A 20,803-nucleotide genomic window follows, 5' to 3' on the forward strand; every position below is an offset into this window, starting at 1 on the left:
CAACTATATGACATTTTTCAGGTTCTAAAATATAAACAATTGTTTTTAAAATGTTCGTGTACGTATGTCTTTAAAAATAACCTTTTTGTTTAATCAAACAATGAGTAACAAACGAGGCAAATAGTAGTGACCAATATTTTTATATCCAAAGTATATAATTTAATACACACACAATAATATTTACTTTAGTTTTTCGTTAAATGTGGTTTTTAGGTTTCTTTACAATCATAAAATTAATTTTAACAAATTTAATTCTTATTATGATTTCAAATTTATTACTGTACAAATTTTAAATTTATAATTTGTACTTTCTTTGTGGTATATTTAACAACATATGGCTATTATGGTATTCCTTAATTTTTATTTTATCCTTAGTTGAATTTATTGCATTTTATTTTAGTTTTGTCTTCTCTCTTCATTATTTTTGTTTTTTCTTTCATTTATTTAGTCTTATACACCTTCTCAGACCTTTTGATTTAATTTTTATCAAAGTTGTTCACTGACATAACTCCTGCCACCTGTTACAAGCACTGCTTTTAGATGACAGGCGAAAATGTGCAGATTGGTTAAACGACTTACTTTTACTTATGGTGTTATTATTTTATCCTTAAATTTTTTCTATATTTATGTTTTAGCTTACTGTAGTACTGTACTTTTTTCAAGTAAATTTGTTATTATTATTTACTTCTGAGCCTCTCTCTTCTCTGTCTCCGTCTGTCTTGCTTTCTCGCTGTCTCCCCTTCACTCTGTCTTTGTTTATAGTTAGTTATCTATCTACACCCACCCACGCTCGCAAACACACACACACATTCATTCACTCACTCCCTTCTCTCTTCTTTCTTCCTCTCTTTATTCCCTACTTTTCGCTTTCTGTGTGTATTTTACTTGATTTTATTTTAATGACATATTAACATCCAAGTATGTTTCATTTTTGTTTGTTTCGCCATTTAGACTTTTCAGAACAAACCGTTTGTGTACTGCATATTTGCTAGGCTGTCAGTCCCTGAGAAAAGAGGGAGAAAAGAAGGTCAGGTTTAAACGTTTCATTCCCACTCCAGCCCGTCTTGTCTTCGGAATTTCCTTTTCCTTCTTTACGCCGTGATTTCTAAACTTTGCGACTTGGAAAGTAGGTAAGTCGGACGTCTAGGGAGTGCGGAAGGAATTCAAGAGGCAATTGTACTACTACAATACGGACTGATGCCCAACATCCGGTTTTCAAGTGCATTTATAACTCTCTAGACGTCTTTATTGCTACAATTGGGTTAGATTAACTCAGTCAATATTTTATAAAAGTTACAAAAGAGGATGTCACTGTACGAATCGATTCTTGCTTCAAGGTCCTACGGATAATCATAAGGAAATTTAGGTCGTTAAAAAATCCCTTGACTCCCGAAAATCATGATCAGCACTTTCGTCACGTTTTTTCTCATACACGCATTCAAGGCTGGACATTTTTGAGCAAATTTTTCCTTTATTCTAGAGCGTACAATACGAAGAAAAATCTATTTGAACCTGTAGAGGTGACCTATAAATATCATTTTTGAAATTTGGTTTAAAATTTTCAACCTGTCTAGGATGAAATGGTCAAACAATATAAGATATTTACTGAAGAGTGGACCAATTATTTTTCAAATAATTCAAACCTGCCACCGGTCAGTCACTCATGAAGAAATATCGTAATAGATAAGTTTGAGGACGTAGACGAAAATTGAAGAAAAAAAAACGAAAAAGCTCTAAGCTGTATGAACAACCCTTATTTGATGTAACAGGCATTTTTTGAATTGACTATTCCTTTATAACTGGTCATTAGATCATCATAGCCTATTATGAAGTCAATGATGTTTTCAAAAAAAAGTTTTATTTCTGATTTTTGAGAGTAAGACGGAAGCAAACTAAACATCGACAAAATTTAAAAATTCACTAAATTCGTGGTCCGCTTGACCAATTTATAAATTACAATTAATTACGGTTTTTAGTTGAGATGAAAAAAAAGTCAATGGCACGAGCGAAATCCGAATCGTGCCATTGATTTTTTTTCATCTCAACTAAAATCCGAAATTAATTGTAATGTATAAATTGGTCAAGCGGACCACGAATTTAGTGAATTTAATGAATTAAAATGAAGTACACTTCACTAATGCTCTCCGTGGCCATTTCATTTGTCGTCGAGAATCCAATCCGATTACACGACATTTGAAAATCGGCAAAAAGGAGGGAAAACTCATAAGGTGGGGTTGAGATAGGAAGTTGGTGTCCGAGTGGATCGAGGTCACGATAACTCAAGTGGTAGAGCAGCGGCGTATCAAGCCGAAGGTCGTGGGTTCGAATCCCGCTCGTGCCATTGACTTTTTTTCATCTCAACTAAAAACCGTAATTAATTGTAAAATTTTAAAAAATGGAGTAAAATCATCCTAATGATTCGATCAGATTTGATTGCTCAAAGCACCAGACTTATATCATGAGTATCAAATAGGTTGTTTTCTAGTTATCGTTTCTGTTTAAAAATCGACGTCTACATTATCCTGCCACAAAACTTTCAAGGATTATGTGCAGTCGATTTTGAAATTTCATCCAAAGAATCAGGATTTGGTCATTGTTTACAGGTTTTATTGCTCAAAATACCAGACTTCATGAGTTTCAACCGGGTTTTCTTCTAGTTATCATTTCTGCTTAAAAACTCAATCTCTTCATTATCCTGCATCATTTTGTCAAAAACCTCTCAAAAATAATGTGCAGTAGATTGTGAAGTTCATCGAAGGAATCAGGATTTGGTCATTGTTTACAGGTTTTATTGCTCAAAATACCAGACTTCATGAGTTTCAATCGGGTTTTCTTCTAGTTATCCTTTCTGCTTAAAAACTGTGCAGTAGATTGCGAAGTTTATCAAAAGTATCAGAATGTGGTTTTTGTTCAGGGGTGTTATTTTTCAAAATAGTAGACTTCATGAATATCAATCAGGTCCTTTAGTAGGTTGTGTTTTAAAACGTGAATCTGTGGTATATCTTGCACCAATCAGTGAAACTTAATTTCTGAATTCTCCAAAAATTCAGGGCATATTGGCAGTAGAATATACGAAGTTAGTCAAAGATATCAAGATTTCTCCCTGGTTCAGAGGTTTTATTACTGAAAAAACCAGACTACTTGAATATAAATCAGGTAGTCTTTTGGTTGTTTGTGTTTAACAACTCGAATCTTTAGTTTAACTTGTATCATTCTCCCAATAAACATTCAATGAGAAAAGTGATGGAAAATGAGCAGTAGAATATTTTTGAAATGGTCATTTGGTATTTGAAATTTTGGTCATTCTTTGAAGGTTTTGATTGCTCAAAGCAACAGACTTCATGGAAATTAATCAGATCATTTAGTTTTCGTTAATGTTCAGAAACTTAAAACAGAGTGGTTTCAAGTAATAGATCATCCATTATTTTACCATAGGAGACATCCATAATCCTACATAATTTAAAACTTGATCTCTTAATCGTTCTGCATCTTCTTGCCAAAAATATTTCCAGGAAAATTGCAGTAAAATATGAAATTATTTAAGTCATAAGGATTTATTAAGCCTACTGTAATAGAACGATATTTAAGAACAATGCTCTTCAGTTCGCGCATGCGCAGAAATATTTAAAGTAGAAGGAAAGTGCCTGGGGCTTGCCTCTCCCTGCTTATTTCCCTGCTGAATGTATACTTAGGCCATTTTACCCTTCGTGGCTCAGTTTTCCGTGTAAATAAAATTTTACGCCGTAAAATTTATCTTTCTGCAGGTAGTCATAATGAAATCTTCATCCAATATCATTAATGAAATCAATATTCTTAACAGTTCGTCCAGTTATTCGGTGAAAGTTCTTCACGAATAACGGCATCGAGTATGAAGATTCGTAACGTGACGGCACATTGAATATTTATACAAAAACCCATGGCCGTGACATCCTGCAATCACATTATCGGTCCGATTTCCCATCGAAATAGCCCATTATCGTAATATACGCAAAGGGAGTTTGAAAACGATGCTCTTTACATAAAAAATAATGAAATGTTATTGATTACCCACATCAATGGACGCCCCAAAATATTTTCTGATAGGATAAACTATTTCTCAACTTGGATTGCACACTCAAATATATATTTAAATTGTTTTATAAAATGTGTGGTGTTTAGTGACTGTTAGGTAATGATTATTTGAAGATCATGAATGCAGTCTGGTGTGACGTAGATTTTATAAAAACATCGTGCCAACGTTTCGACCTTTATTGAGATCATCTTCAGGGATCGAAGTGTTTGTTTTCTGTATAGATGTGTCATTCTTGTGTGACGAGTTGAGAGTGCTAGTAATATATTGTGAGTTTTATTAAATATATTATATTCTTGGTTTTGTAAGAATGCAATGACATTAAGCTCATTTGGATTCATCTAGTTGGGCAAAATTGCATATGGCACTTTCTTCTAAAACTACTATAGTGCAATAACCGGCCAGTTAATAGTAAACAATTGTAATATTATAAAAGTACGAAGAAAGAATTGTTTATCACATCTGTGACCATAAATACAGTGCGGAGGCCACCAGTGGTCGGATTTGGTGTATGATATTTGAAGGTTCTGCTCACTGCCCAGCGCTTCAAATTTATACATTTAAAAGATTATTTGTGCACTTTCTTGTAGGACTGAATTAAATTTTAAAAGATCCACACGGCGTTTGTTTAAACGTAAACTAAAATATGAATACTCTGAACTATTTCTTAGTTGATTTTTCGTTCTGGACTTATCCCAGTGACGTTTATCTTCGATACGACGATATATTTAAAGAAAACCACGATATGACTATAGTAATTCATCCTTGAACATAGATCCCTGTTGAAAGCAAATTAAGTAGTGGAAGAGAAAGTAAGCTGAAGGGGCGAGGTTGGTGTATGTGGAGCAATACAAGTGAAAATGGGAATTCAAGGTCATTCAGTTGTCAAACACGATGTGATTTTTTGAGAGGATTTTTCGCGTTTAGAATCAAGTTGTGCTAATTTTGAACAACCAGACATAAACTGTTGTTTATGTTGTGACTAAGTTGTTAGAAAAGTCAAATTTTTCATTGCAAAGTTTGTCTTCTTCGTCTAAATAAGAGATAAGTGCTGTTTATAGAAATGATAAATGATGGAGTGAGTGTGGTGTTCAATCCTTTTTAAAAAGATAGTTCCTACTCACAGTAAGTTGTTTTGCAACGATCCGGATTTCGAGCCTTTTGCTCATCATCAGGTTGAAGGACTTCTATAACCTGATGATGAGCAAAAAGGCTCGAAATCCGGATCGTTGCAAAACAACTTACTGTGAGTAGGAACTATCTTTTTAAAAAGAAATGTGCTGTTTTGTATTATTTTTCTCTTAAAAGTCTTGGCGGGTTGCATCTGAGGTCCAAAGTGATCATTTCTACAGATTTAAAATATTATACCAGGAAACTAGGAATCTTCGCGTAGGTTTAATGTGTTACAATTAAAAATTAATTTCGAAATACTTTTTTAGGGGAAATAGACTCCATGGGAAACCTCCCAACCAGTTACGCGCCCAGTTATGCACTTCTTATAAAAGTTTAGGACCTGGAACTTAAAAATAAATTTTGTTCATTTTTCAGTAGTTGGGAATTATCGAACTCCTATTGCTTATCTGATTGTTCATTTCTAAGAACAAGTAAAATTCAGATGGGTCCTGGTCTGGAGTGTACTGAGGGTGTAGAAGGACTGCACAACGAGCTTCATTATCGCCTCCTATGACGTTCTGGTGGTTGTTTGATCAAGTGGCCGGAATTCGTGGTGCACAATGCCTACCATACTCCAAACCGAACACAAATCGTCATCTTTTATTAGTGAATATTTGATTTTTTTCAACGGGACAGTCACAATCATGCCAAAAACTCTTTACTTTGAGCCGTAAAAACAATGAAAGGCAAATGTTACCGTCGATCAATTTATGAGGAACCCATTTGCTCAGTTTCCACGTCATCACAAGTTGATAGAAGCTAGAGTGAATGTTTCATCGCTTACGTTTAAACGTAACTGTTACCGACTCAGTACGTAACTGTCTCACCTTCTGAAAAAAGTGATTGGAATCAAGTTCGATGTAAATGTAGATATAGTTTCGGGGTATTGTATACTGCGCCCTTCAAGAGCTATTTTATCCCCCGTGCTCTGACTAAAGCACATCGATGAGTCGTCAAGAAACTTGATTAATAGGCCCGGTTTCAATGGTTGAAGCTCTTCCATGGTTACATTATACTCCCAAAACAGTGGCTAGTGTAGCTCCGTGGTTTGTTAGTAAATGTGTTGGTGTCTCTTCTGCCTCTTTGCAGAATATGCATGTGCCATCTTGGATTATTCCAATTTTCTTTAAGTGTCCAATTAACTTGCAGTGTCCGGTAAGGAATCCTATTAGAATTCGCAGTTTGTTCCTGCTTCCCTTGACACATTCTGTAATTTCTTTCCTTCCAAAATTGGTTAGAAGATTCTTGGATGGTCTGTGTCCAATGAGTGAATTTCAAAGTTCCCTCATTTTCTTTTCCTCCTTCTGCCTGGGTTCTTATGCCACAGAAGGGGTCAGGTCCTATCAGCGGTGTAGCAGCCCTTTTTCTTGCAAGAGTGTCCGCTTTCTCGTTGCCTTCTACTCCCATGTGTTCTGGGACCTAGCAGAGGCAGACTTTATTCTGCGCACCATCCTTGAACTAATGATATTTGAGCTTAGTGCTTTGATGGCTGCTTGGCTATCTGACATGATAGCTATATTCTTGTTTTTGTACCCTTTAAATAGGTTGAGTTGGGTACATCTTCCGATTGCATGAACCTCAGCTTGGAAGATATTGGTGTATTTTCCCATGGGGTCTGAGTATTTGGTTCCAGGTCCTGTACTTTCTTGTGTTCTAGATCCATCTGTGTATCGAAGGATGGTGCCATTTTGAAAGAGTTGTTTCCCTCAAGTTCGATAGAAGAAGAAAGAAAAATGAAATAACATATATTCAACATTACAATTAATTAAGGTTTTTAGTTGAGATGAAAAAAAGTTAATGGCACGAGAGGGATTCGAACCCACGATCTTCGGCTTGATACGCCGCTGCTCTACCACCTGAGCTATCGTGACCTCGATCCACTCGGACATCAACTCCCCATCTCAACCCCACCTTATGAGTTTTCCTCTCGTGCCATTAACTTTTTTCATCTCAACTAAAAACCTTAATTAATTGTAATGTTTAATTGGTCAAGTGGACCACGAAATTAATGAATTTATTCAACGTTAAAATACAATTTTCTGCCTTATTTTGAGTAAGTAAAATAAATGTAACAGCATCGTATAGCCGTCTGCAGGAAGTTCATATCTACTTTAAAAAGGAATTCAATGGAGATTTACATTAAGAAAATAAAGGAAAAGAAAAGGAGCAAAAAACATGAAGATAGAGTCAGTACTGCAAAAGGAATACCAAATGGCAAAACAGGAGATGTAATTTAAAATAAAACGAATTCCTTAAATGTATGAAATAAGTCGAAAGTACTTTTGGGTCGAAACAGTGAATTAGTAGTTGAATTCTGTGACCAAAAATCGACGGTATCTCCAGGCTGTTCTTCAGAAGTCAGACAGTTTTATCCAGTTTGTTCCATGCGAGCTGTACGCCTCTTCATGAGTCAGTCTTGTTTTCCCCGGTGCTTTCTTAACTCATTAAGGACCGGACTCACGCAGAGGAAGTGTAAAATGTCCTCTTACTCGTTCATGTTACACATCATTTTGGGCAATTTGACTACTCGTTTCTTTCTCAGTCGTAGGGTTTGACGTTAAGTTTTAAAGATTGCTCTCAAGCCGAAGGACCTCCTCGCTTCGCTGAGGTCACTCCTGCATGGTTTTCCAAACTTGCACATTTGGTGGTCATCCTCCGGCACAGCTTAAAATTGTTGGTCAGTTGGGCGCGTCTTTTTAAATGGTGTTAATTTCTCGTCGGCGAATCTTTTTAATGTCTAGTAGAGGCCCCTTTCGTGAAACTATTCTGAGCCTCCGAAAGGATATTGTTTTTTCCAAAATATTGGATAAACGATTTGCTAGCAGGCAGGAGAATATCTTGGCAATGCAATTTACAAACGATAATCATCTGTGATTTTCTGGGCGTGCAGGATCTCCTTTTTTAGGCAAGGGGAATATAACTGATTCTTTAAAGGCTTTCGGGATGTTTTGAGATTCAAAAGTTTAATTATACAGGTCAAGAAGTTGTGTGCGGTACTCTAGGAAAGCGAATTTAAAGAACTCAAGTGGAACTCGTGGCCTTGTTTTGTTTGATAGTTCTTGCAGTAGTAGTAGCTCAGTAAAGGTCTAGTTCCTCCATTTTAAAAGGTTCATCTAATTCCGTTCTCAGTATTCTAGGCTCCACGTTGGTTAACAGCATACCTCTGGCCATCGGGTTACGTAGTTGGCCATCATGATTATACCAATCAGCGTCTGAAATGTGAACTTTGCGTCTTACTCTGAAGCTTTAAAGCAATTTTTAAGTTGCGAAAATGTCTTTCCATCTTTCGCGCCTTTAGATTTTGGAGCTATGCTGTAAAAAAATTCTAGGCATTTTGGCACTATCAGCTTGTTATATTTACTGTTAATTTCTCCGTACTTTAATCTTACATCTTTAGATTGGGTCTTTATGAAAAATTTGAATAGGTTCATCGATCGCCTACTCATTCGTTCGCAATTTCAATCGTACCATGCGGGAACACTGTGGAAGCGAACCTAGCTGTTCCATTTCTTCTGATCTTTTCTTTGCACGGTTATTACATCTTTTCTCATCATTTGGTTTTCATTTTAGGATCAGTTGGACTGTAGGGTCAGGAGGCGCTAGTAAGAATTCGCATGATATAGGCATGTGGTCGGAGAAGCATTGGTCCAAGATCATAAAGTCTGCAATATCCTATAGAACGTTCACATTGGCGCATACAAGATCCCAAACTGAGGTCACGTTTATGTCAATATACGTGTAATTTCCTTCCAGAACACTCGGTGACCGTCCGTTTATAATTAATAATCCTGTTTCGGCCCAGAAATCCGAGAAATCTCGTAGATTTATCACTTTATCCTTAGAATTTCTTTTGCACCGAGATCCATTGCCTCCATGTCCCGCTGTTTTGCAATCCTAATGTTAAAATCTCCAGTTATGTTTACATTTTTTGTCTCCAATAGTGATAAAATTGGCAACTTTCATTCCTGACTTTATTCCCTTAGTGAATAGTTTTCAAAATTCCAACGCTCGCTCGCCCAAAAATCGAAGTCTTACCAGCCATCTTAACTCTTATTCAGAGTGAAATTTTAAAAAATGAGTGCTTCCTGCTCCTCCAACATGTCTTTCAATTAACCAAAATATTTTGTATTCTTTAATAAGATTTAAAAAATAAAGATTCTTCGTATCTAAACCATATAAGTTCGTAAACGTAAACCTCTTGATTGTTCTATATCTTCCTTACGGCACAAGGTATCCCTTCATGTTCTATTCGGTCCACAGCCGGTTCCTTGTTCAAGTTTTAAAGTTTTTCTATCAAGTTCGATAACTTCCCTCAATTCGTCTTCGAAAAAAAGATCTACCAGACCGTGGGTCATCCTTATAACTCTCATTCCGAAATGAAAACTTTTTGAACCACACACTCACTTCTTGTTTCGGCTCCGAATTTAGTGCAAATTTTACGAGCTGCCTCGGCCACCTTTAAAGCTTAAATTGATACAATTTTATAATTATTCAGAAATCGTGAAATGCGGTCTGGTGTGATGTAGGTTTCAGAAAAACATTTTCTTTATCGTGCCAACGTTTCGATCTTTATTCAGATCATCTTCAGGGCCTGGGATTTACAAACATTGTTTACATTTATATATATATATTACACAGGGCGGGCGACCAGGACCCGAGGGGTTNCGACTCAAGTAACTGGCCACAACTCCTTGTTTACATTTAACAAATACATTTAGGATGTGGAAAAGTGAATTTATACAATGCAAAATATATTTTTTATATTCAATCAAATTATTTCTACTCACTCAAAGTGTTTGTCTTCTGTGTAATTGTGCCATTCTTGTGTGTCGAGTGCCAGTGTTTCCCTCCGTCGGCTCTTTTCACCTCAAAGAAGCCGGCGCCTTATACAAAAATGTCTTTTCTGTACCGACTTCCTTCCCAACCCCGTCAAAATCCAACGTATATAAACATAAAACAGCAATATCTAACTTGCACTCTCAACACGACACTCAAGAATGGCACAATTACACAGAAAAAAAAATACTTTGAGTGAGTAGAAATACTTGGATTGAATATATATATAAAAAAATTGTATTGTATAAATTCACTTTTCCACATCCTAAATGTATTTGTTAAATGTAAACAATGTTTGTAAATCCCAGGCTCTGAAGATGATCTCAATAAAGATTGAAACGTTGGCACGATGAAGAAAATGTTTTTCTGAAACCTACATCACACCAGACCGCATTTCACGATTTCTAAATAATTATCGATTAACGGTCACTAATCACCACACTATTTTATGATTTCGAGTGAACTATTTGAGACATTTTTCTTTATGAACTGACGCATTTTTCTCTTGGTATTACGTGATGTAAATACCTAATAATCCTACGTAAATCAAAATGTTGTAGTAGAACAGTTCATTTAATTTGAAGAGATTTCAAAACGTTTCCTGACTTTCCATGATCAGCAGATACAATTTTTAAATGACAGAAACTGATGATTTTCTTAGGAATATTTTATACCATCTCATAAAATCATTTTGTTTTTCTGTGCTGCATTGTGCGACATAATGATCTTTAAAAAACTAGAAAAATGTACAGAGCATTTTGGTTTTGACCTTAATGCTTTTTCATAATGATTGATTTTGTAATATCGTGTGTGTGACAAGTTAATTTTATACTATCAATTCTCTGCATTATTACTTTTTCCCTGAGCAATAGTTTTATTGTGGGTCAGTTTTTTCTTTCTATATCAATATTTACTCCGACAATCAATATTCAGCCGGTCTTGTGTGTATTTCGTATTTTGCATGTTATTTTTGTGACTGATTTATTTTTGAAAGTTGAAAAAATCCATATTGACAATTGGAACAGTACGTTTTTACTCGTTTTATACGATTTTTATAACAGGAGAGCTGTTGAGGCCCAAGAATATTCATTTATAACCCTTTTTAAAAAGATGGTTCCTACTCACAGCAAGTTTTTTTGCAACGATCCGGATTTCGAGCCCTTTAGCTCATCATCAGGTTGAAGGGTTTCGACAAACACGTCTCTCGATATAAATTGCAAAAGTGAACCCGCTGATACCCCCGCCAACGCGACGTTCCAATGAGGAGCTGGTTTTTTAATGGCGCTCAATTTGAACGTGCGAAAAGCGGGAATTATAACACAAATAACTATTATAATAGTAAATATCGTAAGAAATTAATTATAAATTATTGATTAAAGGTAAAAGATAAAAAAATTAGAATAATACCTTAATATTATTAAATGATTATAAAAATAATAACAATTAAAGTAATTAATTTAATTATTTGGACGTTTAATATTATTTATGTACATATTTAAAATGGGAGGTAGATCAAAATCTGTTATATTATTAATGCATTTATCACCATGTTCAGTTTTAAATTTTTTAATGTTTCTCAATCCGAATTCCTTCATTCTATCCTGTGACCCCTCCTAACCATTGGTTACAAGGGGGGTATCCGGGCACAAAATAATGGTGCAGCCCAGAGGGCGTGGCAACCTCTCTGAAGCACAAGCTGTCTTATGTCGGCCTCAGGGTCGGCAAGGGCGGCGGGTGCCTTAGCAGAGTCACACGAGGGCCAGTGCACCAGATCCTGTCTGCAAAGACGGGGGAGGGTTGTATGGCCATCTGTACCACGGGGTGACAGAAATGTTCCAGAATCCAGCCCTCTGTCACATTGGGAACGGATTCGTGGTGGCTTGTGGTGACGCCCCTGGCGGGAACTTAGAGAGAGGCTGTCTTCTACCTGGGACCTTTCGTGAAGCTTGCGCATGGCCAGCGTATTACCCCCCGTTCCTCACGGGAGACGTTGCGACCGGACGACAGCATGTAAGCGTTGAGGACGTCATGATCATGCTACAGTCCCTGGGTGCGTGAGTAAGCGACTGGAAAAGGGTAGTGGTATCGGCGGTTTCCGACGAGCATGCTTTGCATTGTTGTGCGTATGACCGGCGTGGTACCCTCGGGGAAGCGAAGGATCGGACCACCTAGGCCAGGCCTATGGCGTCCCTCGATTACGTGCAGCAGGTGTAGGCTGAGCTTGACAAGAGACCTTTGTCCGTAGGCGGTACTCATCTAGGGGGTGGGTAGTAATCTCACTTTTTAATCCGAAACCGCTGTCGGGGCGTTCCCGAAAGTTTCGACGCTAGAGGAGCCTCTACACTCAGAGAGATAGAGTCGCCTTCTCTATCTAGGGAGTACGCGAGGGGGGGGACGGGCTGATGTATTTCGGCCCGTTAGCCCCTTGCGTGCGGCGTACGACCTGACGCACAATGCAGGCCCGACCATTCGGAGTGGACAAGCGGAGAGCGTGGCTACTGACCCTTAGGGGCCGGGACACCACTACACCAATGCTGCGGCGGTAACACCTTCCGTCGTATGCAGAAGTGCGTCAGCTCTCATCTTGAGAATCAAAACGTCCGATAAGGCCATGAGCCAGGTGCGGACGTTAAAGATCCTCTTGTCTTGTTGACGATGAGTAATCGGGAACCAAACTGTTGCGAAACAACTTACTGTGAGTAGGAACCATCTTTTTAATCTTTTTTATCTCAACTAAAAACCTTAATTAATTGTACTATATTAATTGGTAAAGCGGACCACGAAATTAGTGAATTTTTTAAAAAGGATTGAACTCCACACTCACCCACTCCATCATTCATAATTTCTATTCATTTTTATTTATTTTTTTTTTTTGGCCAGACAAGTGCCAACTTTTCATTTTCGTCATTTAATTTTATTTTATTATTATAATTTTTTTTGTAAAAACCCTGACCGGTAAGGTTGATTATTAATTATTTTGGATATAATTGAGAATTTTTTTTGTGTAAACAAATTGTAATTATTTAGTTTTGACTATTGAGTATTTTCAATTTCCCTTTAATTGTACACCCCTTGTAACAGGTACGATGGTATGAGGGTTAATGAAGAACCGCCCCTCTCCGCGACAGAGTCAATTTTAAATGACAGTAATTTTTCACCCTTGTGCATTTTAACGTGCATCCAGTGCTACATCTACCAAAGATTTTTTGCCGTATAATAACGAAGTATTGAATACCCGGTATCGTTAGTATATTTGCACGATAGGTCTTTGGGATAAATTGATAATCCATCAGTAAAACGGTGTCAGTTTTGTCAGTCTTGGAGACGTACAAACATTCAGGTTTGTTTGTAATCCCTTATGTGAAAATAATTGTACAAAGGCACTTTATAACTGTAACCAATTGTGTACTTAAAGATCAATAGAAAAAGAAAAGAAACAAATAAAAATCAAGAAGCTTATTCAACACAGAAAGCTTAACTAAATTTGGGTTGGTTAACAACCCTTAATAACGTTCATTGATCATTTATTCTTTTTTCGAATTTCCGCTGATTCAATTACTGGAAAACCTTGTCCGAAGGAAGCATGTAAACTGAATTTTTTCCCGATATCTTGTAATTGACGGATTGTATTAAATATGTAAGAATTTGGCAATGATTGAATTGGAATCGACACGCGTATTTCATGTTTCTTTAATATAATTTCTGTTCATCAATATTATGATTTGTTTTATGTATTAATTTTTATTTTCAGTTAAAAATCTCTACCTGTCTGAATAATCATTATCCGCTTATCAATAAAGGAAGTTGAAAAAATTATATTTTAAAATTTAATATAAAAATCCATTCTTGCTAGTAAAGGAAGGTATATACGATTTACTTCTGGATGCAAATATGTAAAATCTGAATTCAATTTTCAATTTACTCTAGAGCCACTATTCTTGTAAGTCTTTTGTAGGGAAGAAACGTACTTAAAATATAGGTGGACGATACAAAATACAACTGCTTCCATTGGAGATTTGATAGTAATCAGCCAGGTCGAAGATTGACCCAACTGTTTTCTAATGAATATTTCTAGAAATTGTCAGACGCTTTATAGCCCTGATTGCCCCAACACCTTCAGTCCGCAGGGGAGATGTGAACTTGATATTTAGTCATTTAATTAAAGTTTTTAGTCGAGATAAAAAAGTCAGTGTAACGAGCGGGATTCGAACCCACGACCTTCGGCTTGATACGCCGCTACTCTACCACTTGAGCTATCGTGATCTCAATCCACTCGGACACTTCCCATCTCAACCTCACCTCTACAATTTTTCCTCCTTTTTGCCATTTTTCAAATGTCGTGTAATCTATTTGATTCTCGGCGACAAATGAAATGGCCATTCATTAAATTCACTATTTTTCGTGGCAAAAAGTAGGGAAAATTCAAAAGGTGGGGTTTAGATGGGAAGTTAGTGCACGAGTGGGTCGAAGTCACGATAGTTCAAGTGGTAGAGTAGCGGCGTATCAAGCCGAAGGTCGTGGGTTCGAATCCCACTCGTGACACTGACTTTTTTATCTCAACTTAAAACCTTAATTAATGGAATGATATTAATTGGTCAAGCGGTCCACGAAAAATAGTGAACTTGATATTTAGTTTCAAGAGGTTTCTTATGTTATAGAAAGAGTCATGATCAGATTATATTTAAACATATTTTAGCGGTTGAAACTTTGGCAGTTAAATGACGCGAAGCAGGTATACTTAGGTGTTAACTTTATTTTTAAATTTTACTATATTTATGTACGCACTTTTATTCGTTTGTTTACTAACTTTAGTTTTCACCATTCCTAAAAATATTCGAGGGGTAAGAAAATAATATTTGGTAAGGAATTATGACAGAATTATTTCATGAGATTTCCTCCTCTGGGCTGCGAGTGATAAACTTGCAATTTGATCCTTTACGTACTGTCTGTATACACACACTGAAGATGGCGAAATTCCGAAACATACCGAATGATCAGTAACGATCAATTTACAAAATTAATTTCTCATAGTTCACATGAAGTAATGCAGTAATTAATCAAAAGTTAGATTATCAAACAGGTCTATCACAATAATATTTTTTTTATTACATTTTCAGCCGATACCATGGGTTGTTGTGGTGACCAGGAGAAAGTCGAGCCGAATGAGGTAAAATCAGCATATAAAATTTATTTAAAAAAGTACATTTACTAATTTAATTATTAACCAGGGCTCCGATGAAACGAGGAACAATGACAAAGGAGTGTTCAAAGGCCCTGTATCAGAAAGGTCTGTCACAGACGTCGTCGGAATCTTGATGTTCATCATATTTTTAACCGTCCTATTTGGACTACTTGGCCACTGCATCGTCAACGGTGATATCTATAGAGTAATTTACGGCTATGACAATTGTGGTAACATATGCGGCATGGAGAATCTGCCAGAGGAGAAGCCAGAATTTCAATGCAAAGGAGGCGATTTCACCAAAAAGAAGTAAACGTTTAATATTTCGTTTAATATATACAAAAGAAAATAATAATAACAACAATTCTCCTGTTTCTTTTTAGATTCCTTTTGATTAAAGAAGCAGGCAAAGCATTATTCAGCCCAAAAAATGTAAATAAAGAATGCGTTGAAGATTGTAAAGCATATCCTGAATAGTAAGATTGGTACAATGTAAAAGAGCCAATGTAATGTTAATCCTTATATATATTTTTTACAGCATGACATTTCTTAATAGATGCATACCTAAAAAGACAGCAGAAATCATAAACAACTTTGTTTCCAAAACTGGTATCACGGATTTCTTTCACGTAAGGAAACAATAATCATCTTGAGGAAAATAATTTTAATAGAAAACTGTTTTAGGAAGTGTCGGAAGATTTGCACCACTCATGGGTTGAGATATTTTATTTGAGTCTAATTTCTCTAAGTAAGTCTTATTTTTAATTATTAACATAAATGTTATTTATCATATATTTTCACTATTTTTACGTAAGAATTCCAAATTTTCTCTACCGAAACTTACTTAAATCTATTGTGAAACTCCTATGATTATGACCATACCGCAACGTGCTTATTACTACAAAGCTAAGGACTTTTTGCGGTACTCACGTACATATCTAAGTTTAACGATTATTTGGAGATCGTGAGATGCGGTATGGTGTAACGTAGGTTTTAGAAAAAACATTTTCTTTATCGTGCCAACGTTTCGATCTTTATGGAGATCATCGTCAGGGTCAAAGTGTTTGATTTCTGTGTAGATGTGTCATTCCTGTGTGTTGTGTTGAGAGTGCCCACGACACACAGGAATGATACATCTTGAGACCTCGTCGATGAGTCTGCTATAATTAGGTTGAGCCCCTGCTTATATACAGAGCTTCTGCAGCTTGGAAGGGAAGATCATGGATAACAACAACCACTCGAACAGATTTGTCAAAGCTGAACTTCCCTCACATCTGCGTTTTCTCTGATATCGTATTTTACCTTTGTACCTTAGGAATCAGTTGGTTCTTGCAAGATCCACCTTCTGTACATGAGTGTGTAAGAGGGAATATCAAGTGCGATTTCCATAGCTACATGACAAGAATGCATTGCCCAAGTTATTTTAAGAGATGCGAGTCTTTGTGGACTAAGCAGTTTGTTGTGTCTGTCATGCATACTTTTGACCAACATACTAGTACTCCAAACTTGACCGAGGCTTTTACCATCAAGATTATAACCAGTAAACCATCCCGAGGATTATTTCCTAGCTTTTGCTTCAAAATCTCTACATAATGCTTAGTTGTGCCTTGTAAGCAATATATTACCTTAACTATTTGAGACTTTAATCAAGACCTATACCTATACTTATGTGTAAATGAACAGATTGAACATGCTGTGGTTGATTATGCATTGAATACCCTACGGATACAAAGAGCTTACACTGGCAAAAAAATCCTCATAAGATCCAATAGCCAAGCAGCCATTAAAGCATTAGCATGTAAAAGAATCACATCAAAATTAGTCAGTAAATGTATTCAAAATCTACAAAACCTGGGGAAACACAACAACCTGATGATATCTTGGGTGCCAGGGCACAGGGGAATTTTGGGTAACGAGAAAGCAGACAGACTGGCCAGAGGAGGATCTGCAAGACCATACATAGGCTGGAAAATCTTAAAAGGGGTTACACTGACAAAAAAGTCCTCAAAAGATCAAATAACCAAGCAGCCTTTAAAGCATTAGCATTTAAAAGATTCACATCAAAATTAGGCAGTGAATGCATCCAAAAATTCCAAAACCTGGGGACGCACAACAACCTGATGATATCTTGGGTACAAGGAGAATTTTGCGTAACGACAAAGAAGACAGTCTGGCCAGAGGAGGATCTGCAAGACCATACATAGGCCCTGAACCGATTCTTTGGATAACAAAAACAAATATAGAATCCTTCATCGCAGAATGGATCCAAACAAAACAAAAGAAGAAATAGATAAACTCTAGCGGTGCTAGACATAGTAAACTTATGATGAAACAACCCTCACCAAAACTGGCACTGCTGCAAGTGGAGTGGGCCAAACTCAGAGGAGTGGTAGGACTACTAACCGGTCACTGGCATCTGATGAAACATCTACACAACATGGGTATTCACCATTTGCAGATTATGTAATGAGGAGGAAGAAACAGCCACTCATATCATCTTCGAATGCGAAGCAACAACTCAATAGAGGTTTAACCTAACGTACGGAAAAAACTTAGGGAATCAAATTGCAGCAGCGACAGTCAATGACCTGATACTTCTAAGAAGAAGGATTAAGTCTATTGTACTGAACTAAGGAACTAAGAAGGTACAATAAGACAGAAGGCTGCAGTGCCTGGGGAGTACAAACCCCGCTTCCTAGTATCCTTTCCTACCATACCACACCCTAAGATAGTTTTATAATTGAACGGGAGTTCTAGTTATTTTCCAATGAATCAAACAACTTGTTCCTTTCTTTGCGATATTTTAAAAACGTCATAAATACATGCTCGCACGATTCCGTCAGTAAGCAAACATCGCACCTATCCGAACTAAATAAATTGACTCTAAATAGATCTTTGCAAATCGTGTGGTTCGAACGCAGCCTACAAATAGATTTGCACAGAGTTTTAGTAACTAATCTACCTTTGAACCAGCAGACCCCGAATTTAGAGTGAGCGGTTTTATAAAATTTTCCTTTGCACGAGCTGATATATCTTTTCTCCCAAATGGCATAGTATTTATTCTTTAATTTTCTAAAATGTTCACTGTAATGGTGTGCGAAAGATGCACTTTCACCCTGAATACTAGCTTTGTCTGCCAATAGATCTACTTTTTCATTTCCCGAAAAGTATGCATGTGATCTGACCCAAGCTATAACCAACCACTACCTTACCCATGTTTTTCATGTAGTTGATTTTCTCCAATATTTCGAAGAGCAGATGATTGTCAGCTACTACCGTCTTAGACTATCCGTTATAATCATGAATTTGTCATATGTTTTGGAGCTCAAGTAGCTGAGCGCATTCGAGATGGCATAGAGTTCAGCTGAAAAAATGCTACTTTCTTGGGTCAGCTTGATTAAGCACTCATATATATTAACTGGGTCGTAGAATGCGCATCCCACGCTTGTTCCTACACGGGGAGTACAAACCCCGCATCCTAGTATCCTTCTTTAACATAACCTACGGACAACAACAAAGCAGTAATGAACTGAGAAAAAGGCAGGCGTTCCTTCTATTTGGCTACGTCATAATCTAGAAAATTTAAAAAAACCGTCTAAAACCCCTTCTTTGGTTACTTTTTTGGTTAGGTTCTTCTTTAGTTAAGGCTTTTATCTTTTATGGCAGGTGATGTTAGGTTTAGTCCCGTTCTTGTGAAGGATATGAGAGATGTTTTCTTAATGTTGTTGTGTAAAGCCATTTTTTCACACTTTTTACAATGTTTAGATCGTTTTATATCTGAATCCATACAGCGTCATCAATTATTCTCTTTATGCTACCAGGTCATATACATAACCTAAGGTATGTTGTTTTAAGTTGTTAACCTCTTTGATTAGGTCATCTACTACTAGCAACCATAAACGTTGCGATTCGGGGCATATTTATATAGTTCCTGTTTGACCTATGAATAAATTCAGCACTTATTATCCAACTACTTTAGCATTGCTAATATGCAGTTGGTTGTAGAAGAGATAATAGCTAGGTTGGTTTGTCAAACGCGGCATTTTACCTTAAGTGTTAAATCGGTGTGATTTCTGTGCTGTCAAGTCTCTTGTAAAATCGTACAGGGTGAGGAGCTAGTGTCTAATCCTTTTTACATGTAATGAATTGATTAAAACGCCATAAGCAATGCCAAGAGTTAAACCCAGGACCGCAAATAAGAGTCGTTCCATTAGTTTACATATATATGTAACAACGTCCCATCGTCATGGTCACTACGCCTGAGCGTACGTGCGATTATGGTTGCCGCGTATCCGTAATCATGGAGGCAGTGACAGACAATGATATGAAATATGAACATTATGAATGAGAGAATTAATAATATTAAATAGGGGACGAGTGTAAATAAAGGACTCATCAATATGATTCGTTTTCAGTTGTGTTTTGTATATGCACAATTTTACATTGTATAATGTAAAACTACTTATGTCAATAAATTAACATTTTAGGGAATTTATTGTTTTGTCCTTATATAAATCCAACTTTTTGCATATTCAAAATTTTTTTTAATGACGCTTCTGTTAAAAAGCAAATTCGTACTATCTTATTTTCAGTTCTGTCCGTAATTGTTGTCTTTACACTGAGATTCTTCGCCGGATTTATGATATGGGCAATATTGATCGGGTCAGTCGTCATTGGAATACTTGGGACGATATACTCATGGTATAAGGTTCTAATCATAATAACTTTTCATTTTTGAATCGATTTATTTATCATTCAGGATCGTCTGGAAACAGAAGAAGCACGACCAGAGCGAAAGTGACATCGACTCAAGGGTATCGACCACATACTTGACGATAGCCATCATCGTAACCATCGTTACTGTAAGTAATGTCTGTCTAGAAATTCATCAAATTTCTAATGGATGTTTTTTTTTTCAGATTGTGTTTTTCTTGATAATTGTCGCCCTACGCAAGAGGATCAAACTGGTAGTCGAGTTGTTTTTAGAAGCAGGGAAAGCCCTCAACAAAATGCCGCTCCTTCTTTTCGAACCTATTCTTGTACGTTTAAGCATACCAAAATTTATTTATTGCATTATACAAATATTATATTTTATTTTTCAATTAATTAAGGTTTTTTTTAGTTGAGATAAAAAAGTCAGTGTCACGAGCGGGATTCGAACCCACGATCTTCGGCTAGATACGACGCTGCTCTACCACTTGAGCTATCGTAACCTCAATCCACTCGGACACTAACTTCCCATCTCAACCCCACCTTTTGAATTTTCCCTCCTTTTCGCCATTTTTTTATTAATAATTGAAAGATATTAAGTGGCCAATCGGACCACGAAAATTAGTGAATTTAATAAGTTAAATGAAGTATATATTCACTAAATCTCTCCGTGGCCATTTCATTTGTCGCCAGGAATCAAACAGATTACACGACATTTGAAAAATGGCAAAAAGGAGGAAAAATTAAAAAAAAAGTGGGGTTGAGATGGGAAGTTAGTGTCCGAGTGGATCGAGGTCACGATAGCTCAAGTGGTAGAGCAGCGGCGTATCAAG

The 20,803-nt window shown here is 36.6% G+C and overlaps 1 protein-coding gene across 1 annotated transcript in view; it reads left to right on the forward strand.

Annotated features, from left to right (window-relative positions):
- LOC106663497 (choline transporter-like protein 1) overlaps positions 1–20,803 on the forward strand; it is a 34,459-nt gene that overhangs the window by 12,056 nt on the left and 1,600 nt on the right. The window contains exons 2-9 of the mRNA XM_014388370.1: positions 15,196–15,245; positions 15,307–15,569; positions 15,644–15,736; positions 15,799–15,889; positions 15,945–16,008; positions 19,853–19,961; positions 20,020–20,122; positions 20,180–20,299. Coding sequence (XP_014243856.1) covers positions 15,204–15,245; positions 15,307–15,569; positions 15,644–15,736; positions 15,799–15,889; positions 15,945–16,008; positions 19,853–19,961; positions 20,020–20,122; positions 20,180–20,299 — 885 coding nt within the window. The 5' untranslated portion in view covers positions 15,196–15,203. The remainder of the gene's footprint in view (positions 1–15,195; positions 15,246–15,306; positions 15,570–15,643; positions 15,737–15,798; positions 15,890–15,944; positions 16,009–19,852; positions 19,962–20,019; positions 20,123–20,179; positions 20,300–20,803) is intronic.

Source organism: Cimex lectularius, unplaced genomic scaffold, assembly GCF_000648675.2.
Source record: "Cimex lectularius strain Harlan isolate CLEC.00 unplaced genomic scaffold, Clec_2.1 scaffold375, whole genome shotgun sequence".
NCBI lineage: Eukaryota > Metazoa > Arthropoda > Insecta > Hemiptera > Cimicidae > Cimex > Cimex lectularius.